Source organism: Orcinus orca, chromosome 14, assembly GCF_937001465.1.
Source record: "Orcinus orca chromosome 14, mOrcOrc1.1, whole genome shotgun sequence".
NCBI lineage: Eukaryota > Metazoa > Chordata > Mammalia > Artiodactyla > Delphinidae > Orcinus > Orcinus orca.
In genome coordinates, this window is record NC_064572.1 from 9440177 (window position 1) to 9466005 (window position 25829).

Genomic DNA, 25829 nt, shown 5'->3' on the forward strand with positions numbered 1-25829 from the left:
TTCCATGTAAACTCGGAGAAGTCAGTTGTGCCCGGAGGATATTGATGTCAGCTGCTTTGCTCTCCGGTGGAGGGAAGGAAGGAAATATTCTCATTGTGCTAGTTTTAGACCAATTTGGATTTCAGCCTTTAGGATACTCTGTGTACTGGGGATGGAGCTGCTGATGCCCAATTTGGCTGTCAGATCCTGGGCTTTCTACTTTCCCCGGCAGACTTCCTGTCTCAGGACGGGATCTCAGCACGGCTCAGCCGTCAGTGCCCTGCTTGGTGGCCGAAAGCCCAGCCAGGCCGAGAAGGCTAAGACGCGCTCTGTATGGCCAGTGTTTGCCAGTGGAACTTGCTGCCCGCCGGGCTTCAGCTTGCCCGGGAAGGTTTAATCTGATCTTCCATAGGCATAGATATTCAGCACGTTCTCTATAAACAAAACGAGGTCACTTGACCATCCTTGCTTTTCTTGTCAGCTTCCCAGAGGTGGTTGGTGAAAGCCAGAATGAGGGAAAACTCTCTCTTTGCTGGATTTCCTTCTGAACTAACAAGAAGGGCCTAGACACCTGGGACTCCAGGCTATCTTTTTTCAGCAGTGATGGAAGGCAGTCTTCTAGGTCTTCCATATTCACGATGAGCTGGTCCTAAACTCCAGAGGCATTTAGGACGTGCCAGGAATACCTGTCTGCGCTTGTCTCGTGTCGGGTGTTTCCTGTCGCATGCGCTAAAATCCAGATCAGTCAGTGTCACACTGAATCCTGTGGGTGCCGGCGGCGTGGCCATCCGGAGGCTTTAGGTTTCAGCAGGTAGGGCCCCCAGTCAGGTGCCGGCTACTCAAGGTGTGGGCTGTGAACCGGTAACATCAGAGTCATCCAGATTTGCTTGGAGGGCAGAGTCTCAGGCCCACCCTGGCGTGCGAACCACAACTTCATTTTAACAAGATCTCCAAGTGATTCATATGCACATTAATCCCTTTTTTTCTTTTTTAAAATCACAAGGCTTTTTTAGAATCTCATGAAATCTGTGGACCCTATTTCCATGCAAATGCACCCACACACAAGATTTTGCAGGGCATTTTAGTGAGTGCGGTTCCCTGAACTTCAGTAAGACCCCTCTCTGGGGATCTGGGGGTGTGCCTGGTGGATCCCTGAGGCCATGGGCCCCCCCGCCTTGCTGACCCGTGTTGCTGCTTGGTCGTTCCATGGACTAACCTTCACTCTGATGCCTGATCTCGTACATTTAAGGTAGACACTTGTCATCTCTCCAGCCCCTTCACCCCTGCAGCTCTCGTTTACCAGCCCTTGCTGTCCTGCTCCTCGTGGGACCACTCTGCTCTCTGGCTTTCTCCTTCCTCAGTGTAGGGCCAGGGTGCCAGCGGGTTTAGAATAACCTGCGGTGGGAGCAGCTGAGAGGTATCGGTACCAAGGCCCCTGCGCACGCGCGTGGGCTCCTGAGAGGAGAGGAAGGCTTCTTAGGTCTTCTTACTCTTTCTGCTGGCGGCGTCCGTTCTGCAGGCCCCGCTGGGAGCTCTGGGCTTCGATTTCTTCCAGCCTCGATGGTGGCCTGAGGAAAGCACAAGGCGGATTGCAGCTCACCCTGGGAGAAGTCTGTTCACTCACTGACTTATCAAGGGCACGCTCTGACCTTGAAGGCGTCCTCGCTTTGGGAGGGAGCAAATGTATGTGGATGATTACAATCTAGGATGTACGTCAAAACAGAGGTGTGGGCAAAATGCTGCGGGACCACGAATGGAGGATGAGCGTGGTGTATACCGGCCGTTCCCAGGACTGTCGTCCCGTCCGGTCCGTGCATCACCTCCCCGGTGCCTGGCGCTGTCAGACCGTGCAGGTGTCTCCCTCTGCCCTTTCCTTCTCGCCCGTGTGGCCTATCATGTGTGAAGAAGTCTCGTTTGAGCTCCTTTGGCTGGAGGTAGACACTGATCACGCCTTTTGTTTTGGGGACCGTGGCTCAGCCTGTGGCCACCCTGATGAGGCTGCAGCTGGCTGGCTGGGCTCCCTTTTCAAAGTTAGATACAAAGCCTCCGTCCCTGGCAAGTGTGCTGTTCGCTGTCTCAGGAGCCGTGACCATTGTCTGTTTGGAGCTCACGTTACACCTCCTGTGGTTTGTGGACAGAGAATACCGACACCAGGGAAAGCCCACCTAAGGCATTCACGATGACAGGATGAGCTGACAGCTTCTGCGGCTCCAGCCCCACTGTGTCCCCACGGTTCTCACGCTGAGCCGACAGCATCACCAGGCTGGCACTCGCGGCATCACGGCGTCACTCATTCCCAAGGCGCTTTTACTGTTCTTGACAGAACACAGTTTGGGGACGTTTCTCTGTTTTCTTTTCTGCACGGCGAGTTGCACGTGTCTGCAGAGCTGCGTGGGTGCTCTGCCTCCTTGACTGTCTGGCTGCACATTTGTTCCATAAAATGTTCAGGTGGGAGCTCTTTGGCAGGTCCCTCTTCCATCCCACCCCTGAGCTGTCTTTGGAAAGGCGCCTCTTCTGAGAGGCGGGACGAATAATAGCTTTTTCACCTACAGGGTGCGGTCTGGCTCCTTCTCTTTTCAAGTGGAGCTACTGGAAGTGCCCAGGAGATAAGCTGGGATGCGATGTACCAGACACTCTCTCTCCCCGTCTGGCTCCTGCTTCCCTTTAAAATTCCTTGTCTGCCCTCGGTGTGGGCATGTGTTTACATGTATCCTGTGGCTCTCAGGACTCAGTGTAGCTCTCCTACTTCTGAAGAGCTCTGATTTAGAAGCCCTTTCCACAACTGCCACTGATCAAACATGTCCCCACAAACCATGACAGGGACTCTGCAAAGCAGGACGTTTAGCGCCAAAGGTAAGGCTACAGATTTTGGCAAAAAGGCCAAAGGAAAAGAAGTGGACAAATTCAAAACTAGTTTAAATTTCTTTCTTGTTATAAAAGTAAAGTATGCATGTGGTTTATTTGAAAGGAAAAAAGAAAGAAAAAGAAAGAAAGAAAGAAAGAAAGAAGGAAGGAAGGAAGGAAAGAAAGAGAGAAAGGAAGGAAAGAAAGAAAAAGAAAGAAAGGAAGGAAGAAAGAAAGAGAAAGAAAGAAAGAAGGAAGGAAAGAAAGAAAAGAAAGGAAAGAAAGGAAGGAAGGAAGGAAGAAAGAAAGAAAAAGAAAGGTAAAATATAAAGAAAATCCCCTGTTCCTCCCCCAGCTGAGGGAACAGTTTTGAGTATATCCTTCCAGAAATATTTCACTCATTCATAGGCATATATGGAGGTATATGCCTGCCCTTTTGTTATTTTTAAAAACTCAAATGAGGGCTTCCCTGGTGGCGCGGTGGTTAAGAATCTGCCTGCCAATGCAGGGAACACGGGTTCGAGCCCTGGTCTGGGAAGATCCCACATGCCGCGGAGCAACCAAGCCCGTGCGCCACAACTACTGAGGCTACACTCTAGAGCCCGCGAGCCACAACTACCGAAGCCTGAGCGCCTAGAGCCCATGGTCCACAACGAGAGAAGCCACCGCAATGAGAAGCCTGCGCACCACCACGAAGCGTAGCTCCCGCTCACCGCAACTAGAGAAAGCCCGCGCGCAGCAACAAAGACCCAACACAGCCAAAAATAAATAAATAATAAATTTATATTAAAAAAAAAAACTCAAATGAGATCTTAACAGAATATTGTTTGTTCTGTGCTTCACCTATTTTCGTTTAATTTTTCTTGGAAGCCTTTCCATTTTAAGAGGCTTAGCTTAGCCTTCTATTGTGAATGGTTGCACGGTGTGTAACCATACCTTTGGTTGATTTGTTTTCTCCCTTTGGTTGTTTCCAGTTGTTTCTTGCGATGCAATTACTGTACGTTTTCACACAGCTCTTTTTTCTTGTCTGAATATATCTGTAGGGTACATGCTTCAAAGTGGAATAGCTAGCTCAAAGACCATGTGCTTTGTTAATCTTAACAAGCATTGCCAAATGACTTTCCTAAAAAAGGGTAATGATTTATTTGTGCATCTTTACCTTGGAGGTGGCTGATTATGTTTTTATATATTTTTTGGCCATTTGTATTTCTTCTTCTGCTTCTTCTGCCTATTTTCTCTTGGGATGTTTGTTTTTCTTCTTATTGATTTTCCTTGAAAGTTAAGGAATTTGACCCTTGGACTATGCTATATATTAGAAATAGTTTTTCCTAATAGGTCATTTGTATTTTGATTTTCATTTATGGCATTTTTTACTGTGTAGAAGTTGCAATTTATATGTATCCAGATCTGTCCATTTTTTTCCTTTTTGACTTCCAGGTTTTTGTGTCTTCCCCACTTTAAAATTGTAGTCAAATGATTTAAAATTTCCATTGAGTCGTTGCACAGCTTAGAAAACAATGCAGCAGAGGCACAGTTGAGTGGCGTGTCGAGATTTTACTCTGACTTTAATTTTTCATGTAGTCAGTCTACTGGGATCACTTATCAGGAAAGCTTTTCCCCTATTAACCTTTATTAGGATGGATTTTTTTTTTAACTTAATTGTTTTATCTGCTTCAAATTGGAGGAGTCCTTTAAGTGTAACTTCCCTGAAAGTTCATTCAGTTAATTAAATACTTACTGAGTTCTATCATGCTTAATACCTTGCTAGACCATATGATTCTTAGGACTAAAAAAAATGAGTATGACCTATTCTCAAACCTCATTAAGTACCTACAGTAGAAGGTATACGTACATAAAGCCCAGACATCAAGGAGGAATATAATAACTGTCTTAAAAGTACTATAAAATGTCATAGGAGTTCAGAGAATGGAGACTATATAGGGTGTGGGGATCAGGGAAGAGTTCTTTACTAAAGTGATGTTTGAGATGGGCCTTGATGAATTGGTTGGCTTTTTAATGGGTGGGGATTTTGGAAAAGAAAAGTCAGGGAAGTAGTAGTCTGAAATTAGAAACTTGTCCGTTTGTCCTGGGAAGAGCAAGTGGTCCGCTTGGGTGTCATCTAGCACCACACAGGAGAACCGTGGGGAGGCATCCGGAGCAGAGCTGAGGTCGACTGGTGAAAGGCCTTGAGGGACTTGGCTTTCCATCTGGCAAGCGGTGAAAGCCACTAACGTTTTTAGAGCAATAATGGACGGGATAGATTGGAAGCGTGAAATGTCTGAAGGCAGAACGCCTCATCGTTAACTGCAGGGGTGAAGAAATGAATTGCTTAATTTGGGGTAGAGTCAACAAGGGGAAGAACAGACCTGAACAATGTTCTCCATTTATGATCTACAGTTTGATGGAGGGAAAGAAAAATGTTGAAAATGACCATGATTTCTGACCTTCATTCAATTCACTCTTTTTTTTAAAAAAAATTGAAGCATAATTGATTTACAATGTTGTATTAATTGATTTACTTTTTTTAACTTTGTATTTTATAATGGAGTATAGTTGATTAACAATGTTGTGATAGTCTCAGGTGCACAGCAAAGTGGTTCAGTTATACATACACATGAATCTATTCTTTTTCAAATTCTTTTCCCATTTAAGTTGTTACATGACATTGAGCAGAGTTCCCTGTGCTATGCAGTAGGTCCTTGTTGGTTATCCATTTTAAATATAGCACTGTGTACATGTCAATTGAGATTGACATGTACACAGTCAACTTACTCTTAGCACGTGTTGAGTCCTAGTACCTGTCAATGTGCTGGGCGCTGGGAACAGAGCAGTCAGCACGGTAGACAGGACTGCTGCTCTCAAAGGATTGAATTCTAATGGTGCAAGAGCAGCACATAAGCCAGGATAAGGCAGGAATAAGAGACCATGAGTATAAATAGAGAAATTAAGGGGAGGAGCTGGGTTGATGGCGATACCTGATGACTTTGACTTCATGTTCTAAAACTGAGTGTTCAATTGTTCCAGATAATTATATACCTAGTTGTTTCTAATAGTATTCTCTTTCCTTCTTTTTTTTTTCGTTTAAATATTTTTTTATTTATTTATGGCCGTGTTGGGTCTTCGTTTCTGTGCGAGGGCTTTCTCCAGTTGTGGCAAGCGGGGGCCACTCTTCATCGCGGTGCGTGGGCCTCTCACTATTGAGGCCTCTCTTGTTGCGGAGCACAGGCTCCGGACGCGCAGGCTCAGTAGTTGTGGCTCACGGGCCTAGTTGCTCTGCGGCATGTGGGGTCTTCCCAGACCAGGGCTCGAACCTGTGTCCCCTGCATTGGCAGGCGGATTCTCAACCACTGCGCCACCAGGGAAGCCCTCTTTCCTTCTTTATCTGGGTGTTTACAACTGAGTGATGTAGGGGGGAAGAAAGGTAACTTGTTGCTTAGAGTTTTAAACAGGCTGCAAAGTTGGAAAAGCCTTCTAAAATTCGTGGCTGATTGGCTTATCCACAAAGGAAAGGGAACTGAGCAGACCCATGGTCAGAATATATCTTTGGCTTTTGAGGATGCCTTAATTTTCTCCCCTGTAAAATGGAGGTCTGTCCCAGTACAGTCGTTTTACTTTGCTTACAATTTTGTAGGTCATCACTTGGGAAGGGCATGGCTGGGCAGTTCTCACTAGGGGTTGTGGTCATGAAACTGAGGTTGCAGTCATGTCAGCTCAGCTGGACGGGAAGACGCCTCACTCACATGACTGGCAGCTGAGATTGTAGCTGGTGCCATTGACCGAGCAACTGCATGTATTCTCCTCAGCATGGATCTCAGGATAGATGGAATTCTTGCCCGGCAGCTGGCTTCCCTCAGGGCAGGTGTCCCAGAAGAGTTGGTGGAAGCTGCGTGACCTTTTCTAGAATCCGTTGCTTACAAGAAAGTCACTAAGGGCAGCTCAGAATCAAGAGGAGAGGACTGAGACACCACCTCTCAATTGTAGGAATGTCAAAGAATTTGAATTGTGATTTTAAGCTGCCACAGTGTTGCAATACTATCTACTTCATGAGGTTATTTTGAGGATTAACAACTTTAAGAACAGCTCCTGACCAATCACTGTTAATTAACAGCAGTGATGATGATGATAGAGATGGGGATGATGGGGGTGGTGGAGATGATGGGGGTGATGGGGGTGAGGGACTGCACTACCCTTCTGCAAAATATATTTTATTATTGTTGGAACGTTTACTCTTGGATGGAATTAATTGCTGGTCTCACCCAGTCTATATTTCTTACATAATAATAGAATAATAAATAAATATGGACCACAGTGGTCAAACCTTGGCCACCATACATGCACATTTAAGACTGATTTTCATTTTATTAGTGCCTACTACTATTTAAGATTTGAGAACTTATATACTTTTTCTACTACTGTAGCTCTTTTATATATTGTATATATCATTTCATATCTTCCTTTTTATACTCCATCCTCTGAGATAGACATGAGATATTATTTTACAAATATAGAAACTCAAACGGAGAGAAAGTATTTCTCAAAGGTCGCCAACTTTGTAGCAGAGGCTAAACTCCCATCAAAGTCTTCTGATTTTGGCTGAATCAGCTCTGTTCAGCCACAACTAATAGGCACACCAGCTCTAAATGGCTTAAACAAAAGCAGGAATGGACACCTGCATTGGTTGCTTCAGCAACTAAGACTTGTCCTCAAACACCCAGATTCTTTCCATTTCTTTTTTTCAGCCATTTCCATTCACAGTGCATCAGCTTTGCTTGCAGGCTGCTTCCATTAGGGTCACAAGATAGATACAGTGGTTTCTTTGTTCATTGCTGTTTGGGGAGAGACAGTAAAAACTATTCCCCACCCACCAGCACCCCAGCATGGGCCACAGAACGTGGTCTGATTGAGCTAAGTTCATCTATCTGGGATTGCCAACCCCTGGACCATAAAGGCTTGTCCAGTAGAATATCATAGGTCAACTATTTTCATCAAATCACAGTCTAGCTGAGGAGCTAGGGTGGGGTTACTATCCAGTAAGTCCCAAGGAGGGAGGATTGGTTACCTGAATACTCCCCTAGTTCTGTTAGGAAGGGTAAAAAGAAGAAGGGGCATTGGCTCAGAAAACAACAGTGTCCACTACAGTTTCCTAGACAAACACTTTTTCATATACTACATTTCCTCTTGTCATACTATCAGATGGCATTCTGGGAAGTGGGCTAAAATACCCAAAAGTCTTTGTTCAGGGGAGAATTGTGTTAATCTTCTTTCTTGGAAAATAAAAGACAAAGGAATAAAATTTAAATATTTCTAAGAAAAAACAGTTTTTAAAAATTGGAGATTAAATCTTTGTTGCCCAAGGAATGGAAAGATTTTAGACACATGAGGACTAGTAGTGTTTAAGCAATTTGCAGTTGACAGTTTAGTACCATTGGGCATTCACATATCGGTTTGATAGTTTCCTCCATCGTAGTTATAGAAAAAGACCTGGTTATTTTCAAAGTTTCTAAAGAATGAGGTAAAATGCTAATACTCTTTTTTTTAATTAAGTAATTAATTAATTAATTTGGCTGCGTTGGGTCTTCATTGCTGCGCATGGGCTTTCTCTAGCTATGGCGAGCGGGGGCTACTCTTCGTTGCGGTGCGCGGGCTTCTTATTGCGGTGGCTTCTCTTGTTACGGAGCACGGGCTCTAGGCGCACAGGCTTCAGTAGTTGTGGCACGAGGGCTCAGTAGTTGTGGCTCATGGGTTCTAGAGCTCAGGCACAGTAGTTGTGGCGCACGGGCTTAGTTGCTCCATGCCATGTGGGATCTTCCCGGACCAGGGCTCGAACCTGTGTCCCCTGCATTGGCAGGCAGATTCTTAACCACTGCACCATGAGGGAAGTCCCCAAATGCTAATACTCTTTAAGTGAAAATATTAATAAGTCAGGAAAGAGAGTTTGGTAAGAAGAACTGAAATTGTAGGTGTCTGTGTTAGAATTCAGTATTTCCATTTCTAAAATGGGTAGAAGCTTGCCCACAAATTTCCTGCCTACCCCCTCTATTAACATCATTCTCTGTAAAAAACACACTCATGCCTCAGTTCCATGAGGATTCAAGCCACAATCAGATGATCTCTCTTGGACCTCATTTAACTTTTAAATGGGAGGAATAACAGAAATGATGAATCTCAATTCTCTATTCAAGAACTTTCTCCCAAACACTGAAATTGTATCTTCAAATTGCCTCATTATTAGTTGTGAAAACATCACCAAAGATCTCACATAGCTCAAATAGCTGTAAGTCATTCATTTAAGGGATTATTACTAAAGACCTAATTCTTCTTCTGTACAGGAATAGCAAAACATTGCAAGACTCTGAAATGAGCCACTACTCTCTTTATTACAAATGGATTCAGTAAGAAGATATTTTAAAAATCTAAAGCTTCATGAAATTATTACATGGGCTATAATGAAGCGCTGCAATTTTATATCTACAGCGATTTACTCACCATTCAGTATGTGTCTCTAAAATTGGTTTCCAAACTTTGACATATGCATTCTAAGAGATATTTCAGGATAAATAGCTTTCACTTTCACTCAAAGACCACACATACTATATCTCATCAAAAAGAAAATGAACACAGAGTTATAGTATTCAAATCACTGTAATGTAGAAAATTATTTACAAAATGAGCAAACTCTTTTCCCTTAGGAAATTTATGAGAGGTCGGCTGCTGGCTCTTTCCCTTCAATCCAGCCCTGCACACACCATGAGAAATCAGAGAGATGCTGATGGATCTGACAAGTTAATAATAAAAACTATCCGAGAACCCCCAGGGCAACTGAAAATGATTTGGTCTCCATGTGGGGAAGAAACAGATGATAAAGTGGAAGAGAGGTTTATCAGGCACGCCCCTTTCTTTCTCCCACATTGCCTGGGAAGGCCAGTGCCCACTGCTTGCTTCTGGAAAGACACAAGCGCCTGCTGGCCAGTGAATCAGGGGAGGTAGGACCAGAAGACCAGCCTCAGAGGAGCCACCATGGGAGGGCTTGAATCTCGAGCATTCCTCCAGCCCTCCCAGTTCCATGAGGGGTAGATAATTACAACTGAGGGAATCTATGTTTTTCTTCAAGCACAGACGTACAGATTATTCCATCAGAGGTTCTTTTCCCTGAGACGATGTCCCACCCTCCCACCACATAAACCTACTAGGTTGGGCACAAGTTAGGGCCTTGGCATTATCCCCTTCTCCAAAGACCCATCACCAGCCAAAGTGGTTAATATGCAAGGAAACATGAACTCATATGGAAAATACACAAGACTTCTTAGGAGGGCAACTGCTGTAAAGGAACAACAACAATGGAAGGACCGTTACCTGATGAAGTGTAATTAGACACAAGGTGTTCAATAGATGTATCACGTATTTCCCAAAGATAAGGGAGGATAGGGTTTCCCTGGTAGCGCAGTGGTTGGGAGTCCGCCTGCCGATGCAGGGGACACGGGTTCGTGCCCCGGTCTGGGAAGATCCCACATGCCGTGGAGCAGCTGGGCCCGTGAGCCATGGCCGCTGAGCCTGTGCGTCCGGAGCCTGTGCTCCGCAATGGGAGAGGCCACAACAGTGAGAGGCCCGCGTACCGCAAAAAATAAATAAATAAATAAAATAAGGGAGGATATTGGAGACAGGAAGTAAGACAGGAAGTCACAAAGAAACCCAAATGGAAATTCAGAGAAGGCAGAATGTAAAAATTGAAAAAAGTCTCAGTAAATGGGTTGAACAGCTAGGTGGATTTTGTTGAAGAACTAACTAGTGAGCCAGACGAACATTCAAAAACTCTGAGGGCCTGAGAAACAGAGAGAAGGAAAAAAAAACAAAAGTTAAGTAACGTACAGAATAGGGTTATTTGATCAAAGTTCATATGAAAAAAAATGCCAGAAGAAAAGAAAACAATTAATAGAGGCAAGAGAGGAAATATTTGAAGGACTAATGACTGAAAGTTGCCCAGAAAAAAGGAAAAGCTATAAGACCTTTTACCGATGGGCTTAATAACTCTAACAGAATAGAAAAGGGTGGGGTGGTCAATAGGTTGTAATTAAACTTTATATATAACAAAGATAAAAGAAGTTTCTAAGGGCAGATCATCTAGAAAGGGATAAGAATTAGATCTCAGACTTTTCAATAACAACATAGAAGGCGAGAAGGCAGAATATTAAGCCAAAGCATTATTTAGAGTTTGAGTGTGAAATAAAGATGTTCTCTGACCTGTAAGTTCTTAAGATTTACAGGGCTTCCCTGGTGGTACAGTGGTTAAGAATCCGCCTGCCAGTGCAGGGGACACGGGTTCGAGCCCTGGTCGGGGAAGATCCCACATGCCGCGGAGCAGCTAAGCCCGTGCGCCACAACTTCTGAGCCGGCATGCCACAACTACTGAAGCCCATGCACCTAGAGACCGTGCTCCACAAGAAGAGAAGCCACCTCAAGGAGAAGCCTGTGCGCCACAACGAAGAGTAGCCCCCGCTCGCTGCAACTAGAGAAAGCCTGTGCACAGCAACGAAGACCCAACCTGGCCATAAATAAATAAATAGGCCGTCTCTCAAACCACTAAAAAACAAAAACGTTTTAAATGAAAAATAAGTTCAGGAGGGCAGTGTGAGTATGTGAGAGAGTACATAAAAAAAACTTTATAAATTTTACTGTTGAGGAAATAGAGAGCTTACAATAAAACAAAAATGTATCTTAGTAAAAATTTAGAACTAAAATATGGCCTCGAGATACATACAAATGTATCACCTTGCAGATGGGATGGGGATAGAATGAGGGGGTGGTGAACGTTTGCTAAGGTGCAGCCCAGGTAGCCTCATTCCTCCCCTGATCTACTGCAAGTCCCTCAGACGACAAATGAAAATTTAATTTCACGTAAAAGCCTGTACACAAATGTTCATAGCAACTTTATGTATAATATTCCCAAGCTGGGAACATCACAGATGTCCTTCAGTGGGTGAATGGTTGAATAAACTGTGGTCCAGACAGAGCATGGCACACTACTCAGCAATAGAAATGAACAAACTATTGGTATGTGAATCTCCAGGGAAATGTGTAGAATGAAAAAAGCCAATTCCAAAAGGTGCATTATTTATGATTCTATTTATGTAACATTTTTGAAATGGCAAAATTTTAGAAATGGAGAACAGATGTAGTGGTTTCCAGACACTTGGGATGGGGGTCAGGGTGGGAAGCAGTGATGTGGTTATAACACGGCATATGGGGATGCTCGTGGTGGTGGAGTTGTTCTGTACCTTGAATGTGGTGGTGGATACAGGAGGTTATACAAGGGATAAAATCATACAGGACTATAGACATACACATGCACACACACACAAGAGAGGACAACTGAATAAGATCAGTGGATTGCACCAATGCCAATTCCCTGGTTGTGATATTGTACTATATTTTTACAAGATGTTACCATTGTGGGAAACTGGGTAAAGGATACATGGATCTCTCTGTATTCTTTCTCACAATTTTATGTGAATTAATAAAAAGAAAAAGGAAGGTAGGAAAAAAGAAACAAAGACATATACAACTTTTTAAAATTAGAATCTTAGTTGTAATATATCACAAAAACAGCAACAATTAAACAGTAATTACAACACCCTGGTTAAAGCCAGTAATCCCAAAGGTTAAATTCCAGAATGGATTTTTATAAAACTCAGCCAAATGTTTTGTATTGCATTCATTTCTGAAAAAAAAAAGTAAAAGTAAAGTTGAACATAAAGTGTGGTAAAAATATAAGCCAGGAAAAGTGGAACTAAAAGAATATTGGGGTAACAATTATAATGTCAGACAAGCTAGCACTATGTGTAAAATTTGGGGGACAATAATGTTGCCAATTCTGGAATTCAATTACAGAAAAATATGAAAATGAATAAGTTTGATGGTAGGTATACAAGTGTTTGTTAAATTGTTTTCCATATTTTTCTGTATATTTAAAATATTTTAATACTTTTAAAACTAAAAAAATTTTGTAATAAAAGACAAAAATATTGGAGATGATTAAAGTATTACTCAGATGAAAATTTAGAGCTTTAAATACATTAGCTAAAAATTAAGTAGTAAGAGAGGAAAATCAAAGAAAGAAAACTAACAAGCATTTAACAGCAGAAGCTAATAAAAAGATAATAAATCTGAAGAATGACAAGTAAATATAAAGATAAGATCAGAAATCAAGGAAAGAGAGAACAAAAATCAATAACAAAGATTAACAAGGCAAAAGGTTGTTCTTTGAAAAGATTAATAAGCTAGCAAGCCTCTGATAAGACTGAACAAGATAAATCAGAAAAGAGGTAAATAAGTATTTAAATAAAGTACAGAATGAAAAGGAGAAATGTCTATGGAGACAAGTGATTTTAAGAATAATTTTTAGGGCTTCCCTGGTGGTGCAGTGGTTAAGAATCTGCCTGCCAGTGCAGGGGACACGGGTTCGAGCCCTGGTCTGGGAAGATCCCGCATGCCGCGTAGCAGCTAAGCCCATGCACCACAACTACTGAGCCTGTGCTCTAGAGCCCACGAGCCACAACTATTGAGCCCACCTGCCACAACTACTGAAGCCCGTGCACCTAGAGCCCGTGCTCTGCAACAAGAGAAGCCACCGCAATGTGAAGTCCGTGCACCGCAACGAAGAGTAGCCCCCGCTCGCCGCAACTAGAGAAAGCCCGCGCGCAGCAACGAAGACCCAACACAGCCAAAAAGTAATTAATTAAAAATTTTTTTAAATTTATGAACAAACATTGCAATACATATGAAACCCGTGAGAAAATGGATTGATTTCTGTAACAGATATAAATTGTTAAACTGGATACAAGAAGAAACAGAAAATCAGTAGACTAAAAATTAAAGACATTGAACTGGCAATAAAATGCTTTCTTCAGCAAAAGCCTTAGGAAAAGGATGGGGAACCCAAGGAATAAACTGGCAATGGATAGGTAAAGACAATTCACAGGACGAGATCTGAGTGGCTGTGAAGCGGTTGCAGTGGAGAAACACAGCTTCAAACAAGATGCCACTTGTCACGTATCAAATTGGCTACAGTTAGGAAACTGGACAATAGAGTCCAGTTTTTCTAATAAGGATGGTCTCTTCTCATGTGTACCAGACCCCATTCCTGCTCTCTTGCTCCAGGACATGGCTCAGATATCTGTGTTCTCTTTCTCTCTTTTTTATTACTTTAGGAGTTTTTTTGCTGTTATTGTTGTTGGGTTTTTTTGTTTGTTTGTTTTTGGCTGTGCTGCGTGGCATGTGGGATCTTAGTTCCCCGACCAGGGATTGAACCCGTGCCCCCTAAGTGGAAGTGCGGATCCCTAACCACTGGACCTCCAGGGAATTCCCCTCTTTTTTAAATTTTAGATTGGCGTATAACACGATCAGAAAGTGCACACATTGTGAATATACTGCTCGGTGAATTTTCACAAAATGAACATACTCATCACTACCACCATAGAAAAATAAAGCACTTCTAGTTACGCCAGCAGCCCCCTCTTCCTGTCATTACCCCTCTTCTCCCCAGGGAAGCCACTATCCTGATGTCTAACATCATGAATTAGTTTTGCATATTTAAAAACATAAAATAAATGGAATCCTCGTGCCTCCTCTTTGTCTAACCTTATGTTTTTGAGATGCAGCCATATTGTTGCAGATTGTACTAATTTGTTCATCTTCTTTGCAAAAATTCCAATGAATGGACATTCCACAATTTATCCACTCTTCTATTTATGGCCATTTCTTTTCCCTCCCAGGCTTTGGCTGTTACACATAATGTTGTCCAGTCATACATGTATGCAGTTGATCTTCATTATTTGTGGATTTTGTGTTTGCGAGTTTGTCTACTTACTAAGATTTATTTGTAACTCCCAAACCAGTACCTGCAGAGCTTTCCCTGTCATTCATGGACGTGCCCAGAGTGGCCAAAAATTTGAGTCACCTGATGTGCACGATCCCAGCTGAGGTCGAACAAGGCAGTGCTTTGTTTCCTCGTTAACGTTTTCATACTGTAGACAAGTGCCCTTTTTGCTGTCTGGTTAATGCCGTGTTTGTCACATCTTTGTGCTTTTTTCTTGGTGATTTTGCTGTTCAAATGGCCCCCTCCCCAGCACAGTGCTGACGTGCTGTCTGGTGTTCCTGAGGGCAGGAAGGCTGTGATGTGTCGTATGGAGAACGTGTGTGTTTCGTCAGCTTTGTTGAGGCCTGAGTTACAGTGCTCTGACCATGAGTCCAGTGTTAGTGAATCAACAATATATATTAAATAAGGTGTTTTTAAACAGGAACGCACATAAAACAAGGTTATATACGGATCAGTTAATGATAACGTTGTAACCAAAGGCTCACGGGAAGCTAACCCTCCATTTCCCCTTGAGAGCAGTGGTTCAGTATCTGCTCATTCAGTGCTCATGGTGACTACAGAACATGACTACTGCGAACATTGAGAATATGTGCGTTTCATGAGTATAAACTAGGAGTCGTGGTGCCGGGTCATGTGATCGACATATTTTTAACATTAGTACATCTGTCACAGAGATTTCAAAGACACTGTGTTCATGTACAGTTCCATCAGCAGTATAGGAGAGGACTAATCATTCTTTACCTTCTCTGACACTTGGTATTGTCAGACTTTTAGATTTTAGCCATCTTGATGATGTGCAGTACATCACACTGTAGTTTAATGTGCATTTTCCTGTTGGTTGATGGCATGGTGCATCTTTTCATAAGGTATTTATTGACCATTTAGATGCCCTCTTTTGTGAAGTGTCTGTTCAGGTCTTTGCCCTTTAAAAAATTGGGTTGTCTGTCTCTTTCTTATTGTTCTGTAGGATTCCTGTTTATATTCCAGAAGCAGTCCTTCGCTGGTTCCATGTATTACAAATAGCTTCTCCCACTTTGTGGCTTACCATTTCATTTTCTCAGTGGTTTTTTTTTTGATGAATATAAGTTCTTCATATTAATAGTCAAATTTATCATTTGTTTTCTTTATAGTTAGTACTTTTTATATCCTGTTGGAGAGATCTTTGTTTACTATAAAGTCATAAAGATATTATCCTACACAGGCATACCTCAGAGATATTGCAGGTTTGGTTCCAGACCATGGCAATAAAGCAAATATTTTAATAGGCAAGTCACATGAATATTTTGTTTTCTCAGTTTTTACACTATACTGTAGTCTATTAAGTGTGCAATAGCATTATGTCTAAAAAACAATGTATATACATACCTTCATTAAAAAATACTTTATTGCTAAAAATGCTAACCATCTTCTGAGACTTCAGCGAGTTTGCTGAAACTCTTTTTGCTGGTGGAGGGTTTGAAATATTGCAAGAATTACTAAAATGTGACACAGAGACATGGAATAAGAAAGTGCTGTTAAAATAATGGTGCTGATAGACTTACTTGATGCAGGGTTGCCACAAACCTTCAAATTGCAAAGAGAAAAATTCACTATTTGTGAAGTGCAATAAAATGAAGCAAGGTATGCCTGGATTATTTTCTAGAAGTTTTATTCCTTTATTTTTCACACTTTGATCTACAATCCACCTGAAATTGATGTTTGCATGGTATGAGCCAGTAATCATGAATTTGATTCTTTTTCCTATAGTGATATCCAGCTGACGTAGTGCATATGTTTAGAAGACTGTCCTTTCCCCACTACACTTTATCACTAATGCTTTCATGACATATCTCCATCCTTTTGTCTGCAGCCTGTTTGTATCCTTATATTTATGTATGTCTCTTGTAAGCAACATGTAATTAGATTTTGAATTTTTTATCCTAGTCTAAAATCTTTGACTTTTAAATACAGTATTTATCTATTTATATTTAATGTAATTCCTAATATATTAAGGAAGAAATAGTTCTATTTTGCCATTTTCCCTATCTGTACCACATTCATTCCTGTCTTCTTTATTGCTTTCACTAAACCAATACTTAAGTATTTTTTAATTTAAAAACATTTCTCCCAAGCTTGTTAGTTATACATTCTTTTAATTTCTGTTTTATGACTACCATAAGGGGTTCAATATGAATCCATGACTTTTTTGGGGGGGGGAGTACACAGGCCTCTCACTGTTGTGGCCCCTCCCGTTGCAGAGCACAGGCTCCAGACGCGCAGGCTCAGCGGCCATGGCTCACGGGCCCAGCCGCTCCACGGCATGTGGGATCTTCCCGGACCGGGGCACGAACCCGTATCCCCTGCATCAGCAGGCGGACTCTCAACCACTGCACCACCAGGGAAGCCCAAATCCATGACTTTTTAAAGTTTAATACAAATGAGCACTTTACTACTTTCTGGACAACACAAGGAACTGAAACTATTTTAATTCCTTTCACTCCCTCCTTCTCTTTGTGCTGGCTATCATGTATTTTAATTCTTCATATATTTTAGATCACAAAAGAAATTATTATTACTGTTTTTTATATCAACAGCCACTTAAATTTACCCACACATTTACTCTTCCCATTGTTTTTCATTCCTTTATGCATGTCCTTGCTTCCAGCTAGAATCATTTCCTTTATTATGGATATACTGCCAAGGAATTCTTTCAGTTTTATTTATTTGAAGATATCTTTCTTTTACTTTTATTTTTGAAGGAAATTAAAAATAATTGTGTAATTTATAGATTGTTAGGTTTTTTCCCATGATTTTTAAGATGTTGCTTTATTACCTCCTGGCATCCACCATTTCTGTCACCGATATACTTCCTTGAAGTGAATGTCTTTTTTTCCCACTAGCTGTTTTCAAGAGTTGCGATCTGTCTTTGTTGTCCAGCAGTTTCACTAAGATGAACCTAGGTGTGTTTTTTAGTTTGATTTTCCCTGCTTTGAGATTGTAGTGCTACCCGAATGTGTAATTTGATGTCTCTTGTCAATTATTTGAAAATTCTCAACACTAGCTCTTTTAATATTGCTTCTGTCTCATTCTTTCTTTTTTACTTCTGGCTTCATCATTTATAGATACAGGCTTTAAAATAATGATGATTCATATGTTGAGGAAGATAGAGGACATGATAGATAATTTCAGCAGAGAACTGAAATATATTTTAAAAATCAAATAGAAATTATAGAACTGAAAAATACATCAACTAAAATTTAGAACACAGAGATAAATTGAATAGCAGATTAGACACAGTAGAAGGAAGGATTATTAAATGGAAGATAGGTGTATAGAAAATATCCAGCCTGAAGCTGAATGAATGGATGAAAAATACATACTTTCATTTAAAATTTCAGGTTTTTGGCTTTCCATGAAAGTCAGAATTGTTTGTGAACATTGAGTCTACATTCCTCATAGCTTTAGTTGCCCTGAGCTGAGGAAGGACTCTCTGTGCAGGGATATGTCCTTTCTACTAGCAAGAGTTCACTTCTCTCTATTGCTTTCTGCCACTGAGGCTGAATATCAGTTGTTATGGTTTATATTACCTCTGCACTGCTTCACTCATTTGTGTTACCTGGGTGAGTTTAGTAAGGGAAAATGGTGGAGAAGGGACAATCTAGGCAGATGAAATAGCACATGGAAAAGTACTTACCCTGGGGGAGTTGGGCAGGTCTGGGGACTCAAATTAAGGCAGCAGGACTAGAGCACAGACATGAGTGGGGATGTTGTATTGGGCCACTGAGTCTGGAAAAATATTTAGGATCTTGGATAGCCTTACAGACCAAGTAGCTAAGAAGGACTATACTTATTTCACGGTAAACAGATTTGGCCCCTCTGAATCTTCTGGTTGAAATAATCCATCGCTATGTAAACTTAACTTGTTAACTCTAACTTTTAGCCAGGTAGACAAGCTATCGGTTTGGTATGATGAAACATCACTGAATTAATTTTTATGCCTTTGTTTCTTCTCCGCCTTAGCTGCAAGTGTCCACTGCTTGGAAAAGTGTGGGAAGCTGACTTGGAAGCTTGTCGGTTGCTTATCCAGAGCCTGCAGCTCCAGGAGGCCAGGGGCAGCCTGTTGGCAGAAGATGAGAGACAGATGGATGACTTAGGGGGAAGTGCTTGTATAACAGCTCTGGCCATCCCCCTGAGGCCCCACTCTGAAGATGAGAGGAAGACCCCTTTGCAAGCATTTGAAGAGTGGAAGGTGCACCTGACCCCTTCTCCTCCCTGTGCTGGCAGTGAACAGAAAGAGGTCTGTCCATCCTCATAGCCTCAACAGGGGCCTTACTCTGAGGGATGATTTGGGACCACACTTCAAGTGAGAGCAGTAAATACTGGGCGGGCTTCCCACTGAACCACCCAGACTCTTTAAAGATTTAACAACTCCTGAATATGATTACAAAATGATGTAGAATTTTTATAGAAGTTGCTTAAAATATAGGAGAATGGAAAGAATTAGTTCTATTTTTATTCTAATTTCATGGCTATAGTTAGAATATACAATCTAATATATAATTACTATATATATAGCCCACACTATGTATGTCATATATAAGATATAGCTACTGTATGTCCTATATATTATATATGTCATATATGATATTTAATTTTGTATTTAGAATCCATATCTTACAATATCGATTCATTAGAATCAAACAAATATACGTATATATTCCAGTAACTGTTTTTGCCAAAGCAAGATCATAATGAATGTTAGAATTTGCTCTTTTCATTTAAAACAACCTAATACTTGGCCTGTGATATATGCATTAAAAATTAAAGTGTAGATTTATTCAACATTTTACCCCAAGGCTGACCTAGATCAACAGAGAAGAGTTCCCCACCCCTCCTCTCCCTGGTTCATCTCTCCTCTCTCCCCTCCCCTCTCCCACTTTCCCCTCTAACCCTAATAAGATTCTTTCACGAAAGGGCTCCAGGAATTTTTTTCCAGTTTTAATGCTATGACAGGAGGTTTTAGAGCGCTTTTCTGGCCAGATTCCTGGGTGTTCTGAATATTAAAAGAAAGTAAAACCTTGGTGGAACTGGAGGAACGTGTCATTTCACGTTCACATCTCACATTTGCCATTAGTTGTGCCCCCTCCCTGGGTCTCTGCCATGACTCAACAGGGAATGCACCCCATTTGGGTGCCTCCCCACCGTCCTGTGTGCAGGACCATGGTCTTTACAGAGCACACACTCGCTGACAATGTGTGCCTACAGTCACCGTCTTCTGGACTGCTGGGAAAGTTGGTACTTGATCGTATATTTGAATTGAACAACCTGATGAGAAAGCAGGCGGTTGTCACTCTCTGGAATCCTGCTGGCCTCATAAAATTAGGCTCTACACTGAGCTGTCAATGATCTCAACTCCTTTGTTAGCTGAGGCCCTGCAGGTGGAATCCTCCACAAAGCCTGGTTGCCCGAGCTCATGCTTACAGTTGTTGAAAACTTGTGGCCAGTTGCAGTTGACCAGCTTCAAAGAGTATTCTGGTGTGAGGGACACACTGCCTGAGTGAGGGGAAGGGAGCCCTGGGTGGAACAAACTGCAGGCCCTGGGGCTGAGTCTTTGAAGGTAGGGCTGGCTCTCCAAAGGGGGCTCCCGGGAGCTCAGTGCCAGGACAGGAGCCAAGCCAGGTACATGGTGGGGTTTGCTGGGGCAGTGAACACCTCTGGAGGTCATGCCTGTTTCAGCAGATCGGACCTTGTAAGTGGAGTCTCCTCCCTCCCTCTCTCCCTCCCTCCCTCCCTCCCCCTCTCCCTCCCTCCCTCCCTTCCTCTCTCCCTCCCTCCCTCTCTCCCTCCCTCCCTCCCTCCCTCTCTCTCTCCCTCTCTCCCTCCCTCCCTCCCTCCCTCCTTCCTTCTCTCCCTCCCTCCCTCTCTCCCTCCCTCTCCCTCTCTCCCTCCCTCTCTCACTCCCTCCCTCCCTTCTTCTTCCTTCCTTCTTTCTTTCCCTCCCTCCCTCCCTCCCTCCCTTCCTTCCTTTCTTCCTTCCTTCCCTCCTTCCCTCATCGCTGTGCCCATGTGTCCCTCCAGGCTCTCTGGGGGATGACTCTCCTAAGTATAGGAGGATTATTCCTCCTCTATAAGATTGTAAGCACCTGCCAATCTGGCTATAGGAAAACAGCTTGTTTGCTTAAAAGTAGGAAAATCAGAGTCAAGGATGAATGGCGTAGAGCTTTATCACAGAATGATTCTTCAAGTTTCTGTGGGAAGGAGGTGCGGGCTGTGACTGAGAGCAGAAGAGCACAGTGGCTGCCTCTTCAAGCTCCAGGACTGAGCCCCCAGCTCTGCTCCACCAGCTGAAGCGCTGAGGATGTTCTGTAGTTTTGGGGGTGGGAGAGAGATGAGGGGCCTTGAAAGTTCCTGCCAGCTCAGTGCCATCTCCCATCCTGTGTCTTTCCCGTCCCATGTGCTGTCCCTGCATTGCTTTTCTGGGTTTATATTCACAGAGGGAGGCGGGCATCTTCTGAACTCGGGAGTGGCAGGAATGTTAAGATGGTAGGTATTTTCTGGAAAGGGCAAAATTGTGGAAACAGAAAACAGATCAGTTGTTGCCAGGAATTGGGATTGGGGGGAAGGGACCGATCACAAAGGGCTGCATGAAGGAACTGGGGTGGGGGGCAGTATGTGACAGCACTATTCTGTATCTTGAATGTGGTAACGGCTGCATAACTGTGTGCGTATGTCTAAATCTGTAACTTTACACCCCAAACTCTACTGCATGTAATGTTACAAAAGTGACTATAATTTTAAAAAATAACATCTCCCTATTTAAAAGTGAGGCTACAGATGTTTGAATTGGCTGCCCTTGCCTTAGGGGCTATAGGAAGACGGTACAGCAGAATGAGCAGAGCTGAGGCTGCCGGGCTGTGTACAAGCGCATTCCCTTATCTGCTAAAAAAAACAAACAAAACAAAAAATGAGGATAATGAAAACTATCTCATGAGGCTGCTGTGAAGATTTAAATAAAATAGCATCTAAAGGGATATTAACGCATATAGGTAGAATCTAGAAAAATGGTACAGATGAGCCTACTTGCAGGGCAGGAATAGAGACACAGACGTTGAGAACGGACATGTGGACACAGCGGGGAAGGGGATGGTGGGACGAATTGGGAGATTGAGATTGACATAAATACACTACCATGTGTAAAACAGATAGCTAGTGGGAACCTGCTGTATAGCTCGGGGAGCTCAGCTCGGTGCTCTGTGATGACCTAGATGGTGGGCGTGGGGTGGGAGGGAAGGAGGTCCAAGAGGGAGGGGATATATGTATCAGTACAGCTGATTCGCTTCATTGTACAGCAGAAACGAACACAACATTGTAAAGCAACTATATCCCAATTTGAAAAAAAAGTGAGCGATACATACATAGTAGAGGCTTAAATAATGTTTTTTGTGTGTGTTTATCACTCTTTCCGGCAGTCACAAGAATCTCTAAGACCTTTTAAAAATAATATACCTTGCTTCCTTTATTAAAAAGCAGAGCTGAGCAATGAATCAGTGGAAGATATTCAAGAAAAGAAAGGCTTAATAAAGGAAAAGTCGTGTTTGTATTTGGATGGCCGATCTCAGGCTACTGAAGGCGCAAACTGTAACCAAGGGTCTCATTCGGAAGGTGTTTTTGTTTTCCTGCCTCGGTTTCTAGGGAGTCATTGAAGGCTGGGTCCTTGTGTGTTTATCCCCTGGCTACAGTGTCTGTTTGCTTTGCAGCTGTGAGCTGGTTTGGCTGTGGAACTCCCTGCTGGGTCTGGCCACCCTGCCCGGGTTTCTCTACTGAAGCATATGATGCCCCGAAGCCAGTCAATTTCTTTTTAACCCGAATCTTCCATGAAAAATTGCTGACTTCTTAGGAAGGTCCACAGGGAGATGGATTTTCAAAGCCTTCCCTGTGCGCGTCTGCCCCACGTGGGTGCGTGCATTTTGATTGCACTGGTTATAACAAGTGCTTTGTCATTAATGAAAGATTTTGCTGTGTTTAGGGTCCCACCGGGCTTCTCAGCACCATTTTCCCCATTTTACAGCTGGGCCCATTAAGGCATAGTAATTTGCTGGGAGCTTTGTTACCGAGGAAGTCAGCCACAGGGCGAAGGGCCAGCTTTCTCTTGCGCTTCCCCAGTGGTGAGAGCCCTCTTCTTTTTCAGTTTCATTACAGCTCTCCTGCAAGCCTTTTCTCGGACCCTGGAAACGATCAGGTGCCCTTGCCTCTGCTTTATAGACATTACAGAAATTGCATGGGGGCCAGACAGGAGCTGGGGAAATCAGTGAGCTAGCTTCCTCTGCTCTGAAGTTGCTCTTTTGTACTCGCTGTACTGGCCATTATACCTGCGTAATTGTCTCTTTCCTGTCTGCAGCCTGCGCTGCTGGGGTGCTTTCTGTTTTTACTACAGAGTGGGCTCCCCTCCTGCAGAGTTCCCCCGGACAGCGTCACCCTCCCAGCCTCCAGCTGCTTCCTTTCCCAGCCAGTAGCTGCCACCAAAGAGGCTCAAAGAGGCCAAAAAAAGATCCAGCAGCTTTGAGCCATCTCATGCAGGATTTGAGTAGCCAGGGTTAAGATGTCTGCGGTGAAAGGAATTAGCAATAAGACACAGGGTAGCTTTATGTTTTTCATTTTTATTTTTTTATGGAAGTCTAGTTGATTTCCAGTTTTATGTATTATATGGGTCTCCAGAAATGATTGTTGATGTCTCCCGATTCCTTTTTACTCCATTTCACAAGAAAAGAAAGCTGGAAAAATGGATCTGGGGTGAAGATGTGTGTCCTCACCATCTTAAACTGGTTTCTAATTCTAGAAACATCTGAAGTGGTCAAAGGGCTTCATCTTTGGTCCTGACAGATGCAGACCTGATTCTCTCTCTTTGCTCTCACTTCCCGGCTCCCTTGAGCTCTCAGAGGGGCAGCAGCCTCCCCACCGAAGCGGGGTTGAAAGAGCAGGTCCTGAACTACATGTCTTGATCGTTCTTACACCTTGGAACTTATGAGACAACCCCCGGGGGTGGGGAGGACTGCTCACTCGCTCATCAGCTGCTTTTACTCTTTTTGTGTCTGGGGAGAAAGCAAAAAGCTTGGGTGTGAAGAGAAATTCCACCTTCTCTACAATTTAGTATTTCGTGTTGCAAACCCATCCTCCTTAGCCCAAGAGTAGAGCAGTAGAAGCAATCAGGCTGCCATCAGGATTGGTAATTGGTTGATTAATGAAAAAGCCAGAGAATCATAAAAAATGATACATGTGCATTTTAAACTTTTTTTTTTTTAAGTTTGCTATAAGACCAAGGCTTTTTGTTTGTATAGGTCTTCCTGAATGGCTTTTCCCGTGGCCATTCTTGCAGAACCCTCACCAATAATGCACCATCTACAACTACCAGTTTGCATTTCTTTAAAGAGGACTGGAAATTTCAAGAACACTTGCAAAACAGTCCTCAGTTTCCCCCTCTCTCTCCCTCTCTTAAATATTGTTGAGTTTTCCCAAGGTTTTCAACTTGGTTTATGTAGAGACAAGAACTCCCCTTCTTTTCCCACTAACATTTCATTGCTTTACATAGTATTTATTTTAATTATGTAATTAATTTAAGTGCGACTGGGCATCAGTAGGTTTAGAAACAGCTCCACTAATAGGATCGGAAGTTGGCAGGCTCACAGGCTACGTCCCGGCCCTGGCCTTGGCCCCTGCCTTTGATGGGGGGGGGGGGCGGCGGAGCAGAGCCCAGGACACCTGGCAGGTGGGAAGAAGAGGCTTCTGGGCCTTCAGTTAACTGGTTCATGCCGGTTCTCTCAGTTAATTAATGTTAGCTTGCCAGCCTCCTGCCCAAGGAGACTAAATGGGTGCCTCGGATCTGCTGCTTTCCCTGCTTTTGGAAAATTACGAAACCACTTTCTTTGCTCCAGGGCCTAACTGTGACTTCTTCCACTAATTAAAAATAGTTCTGTGCTTCTGAAGAAGACAGCCTCGGGGCCCTCGGAGCCTCCTTCACCTTGGAAATTCCTTGTCACTCATTGATGAACACTGAGGGGTGGATAGAGGCTGGTCACCGGCTGGCTGGTGAGGATTGAGTTATGGTACTTACAGCACAGGCGGCTGGTCTAACGAATATGCAGTGTTTTCCTTTGAGTAGCTGAGAGATGTTTAATCCAGGCTTTTCTGGAAAGTGAACTAACAGTCTGTTAAAAGCAGTAATTCTAGTCATCTCATAGTTGCATAGTTCACAAAAAGCATTTAGAAATTCAAAAAAATTTTAATCTAAGATGAACACAGATAAAAGTTGGTATTTGATTCTGTCCTCCTTTTAGTTCAATATTTCTGAGCAACAGGCCGTTGGCAGGGCACATCCCCTGAAATGCAATGCCCCCAAAGGTGTTCTGTTTTCATTTCCTCATACAAAAAGGTCTTAGGGTTTGATGTCACTATCCCCAGAATCTGAACCCTTGTGTTAAATAGAGACTATTTAGGTATTTGCTAATGCTATGAATCTCATTTACAAATAGATTTTTCCTCCGAAGATTCTAACAGAGTTTGGCCTTACACAACATTGGTGTAAAACGGAAGCAGACCAAATTCTCTCACGTGATCATGGAATAGGAAATACAGCTTTCTGAAGCTCGCCCTTCACGTGAACTAGAAACCACAGGCCGATGAGCATACATGAATTATCAGGCCATTTCTTCTTTCATCCATATCCTTGGTTCTGTTAATGCTTCAGAACTTTTCTTTGTAATAAGCGTGCAGATACTTGAAGACAATTCATTGCTCGTTCTGATCTAAAGACATCTAAATATTTCGGATGCTTTCCTTACCACTGACAACATCTGGATGCCTTTAAAAAAAAATGCCCACTTACTGAGGGTGTAACCATATAATTTGAATAGTTGGATGAATACTTGTATTATATGGAGTAGTAATGATGTACCGTTAGTGTCTTAATGTGTGCCTCTCTGCTTATTGGCATTACATTATGACTGCAGAACTCAGCATTTATGTGAAAACACGCATACTTACAAAAGCTATTTCAAATAGATGTGAAAGATACTCTTTGTGGTATTGGACAGGAGTTTGAGGTAAATATTCTTTATGTGGGCAATTAAAAAAAGGGAAAACCATATAACATTTCTGGAAT

The 25829-nt window shown here is 42.8% G+C and overlaps 1 protein-coding gene across 2 annotated transcripts in view; it reads left to right on the forward strand.

Moving 5' to 3' along the window:
* Positions 1–25829, forward strand: part of DISC1 (DISC1 scaffold protein) — a 352385-nt gene that overhangs the window by 301560 nt on the left and 24996 nt on the right. For both annotated transcript variants that reach the window (XM_049696800.1, XM_004281592.3), the window contains exon 11: positions 18695–18971. In XM_049696800.1, coding sequence (XP_049552757.1) covers positions 18695–18971 — 277 coding nt within the window. The remainder of the gene's footprint in view (positions 1–18694; positions 18972–25829) is intronic.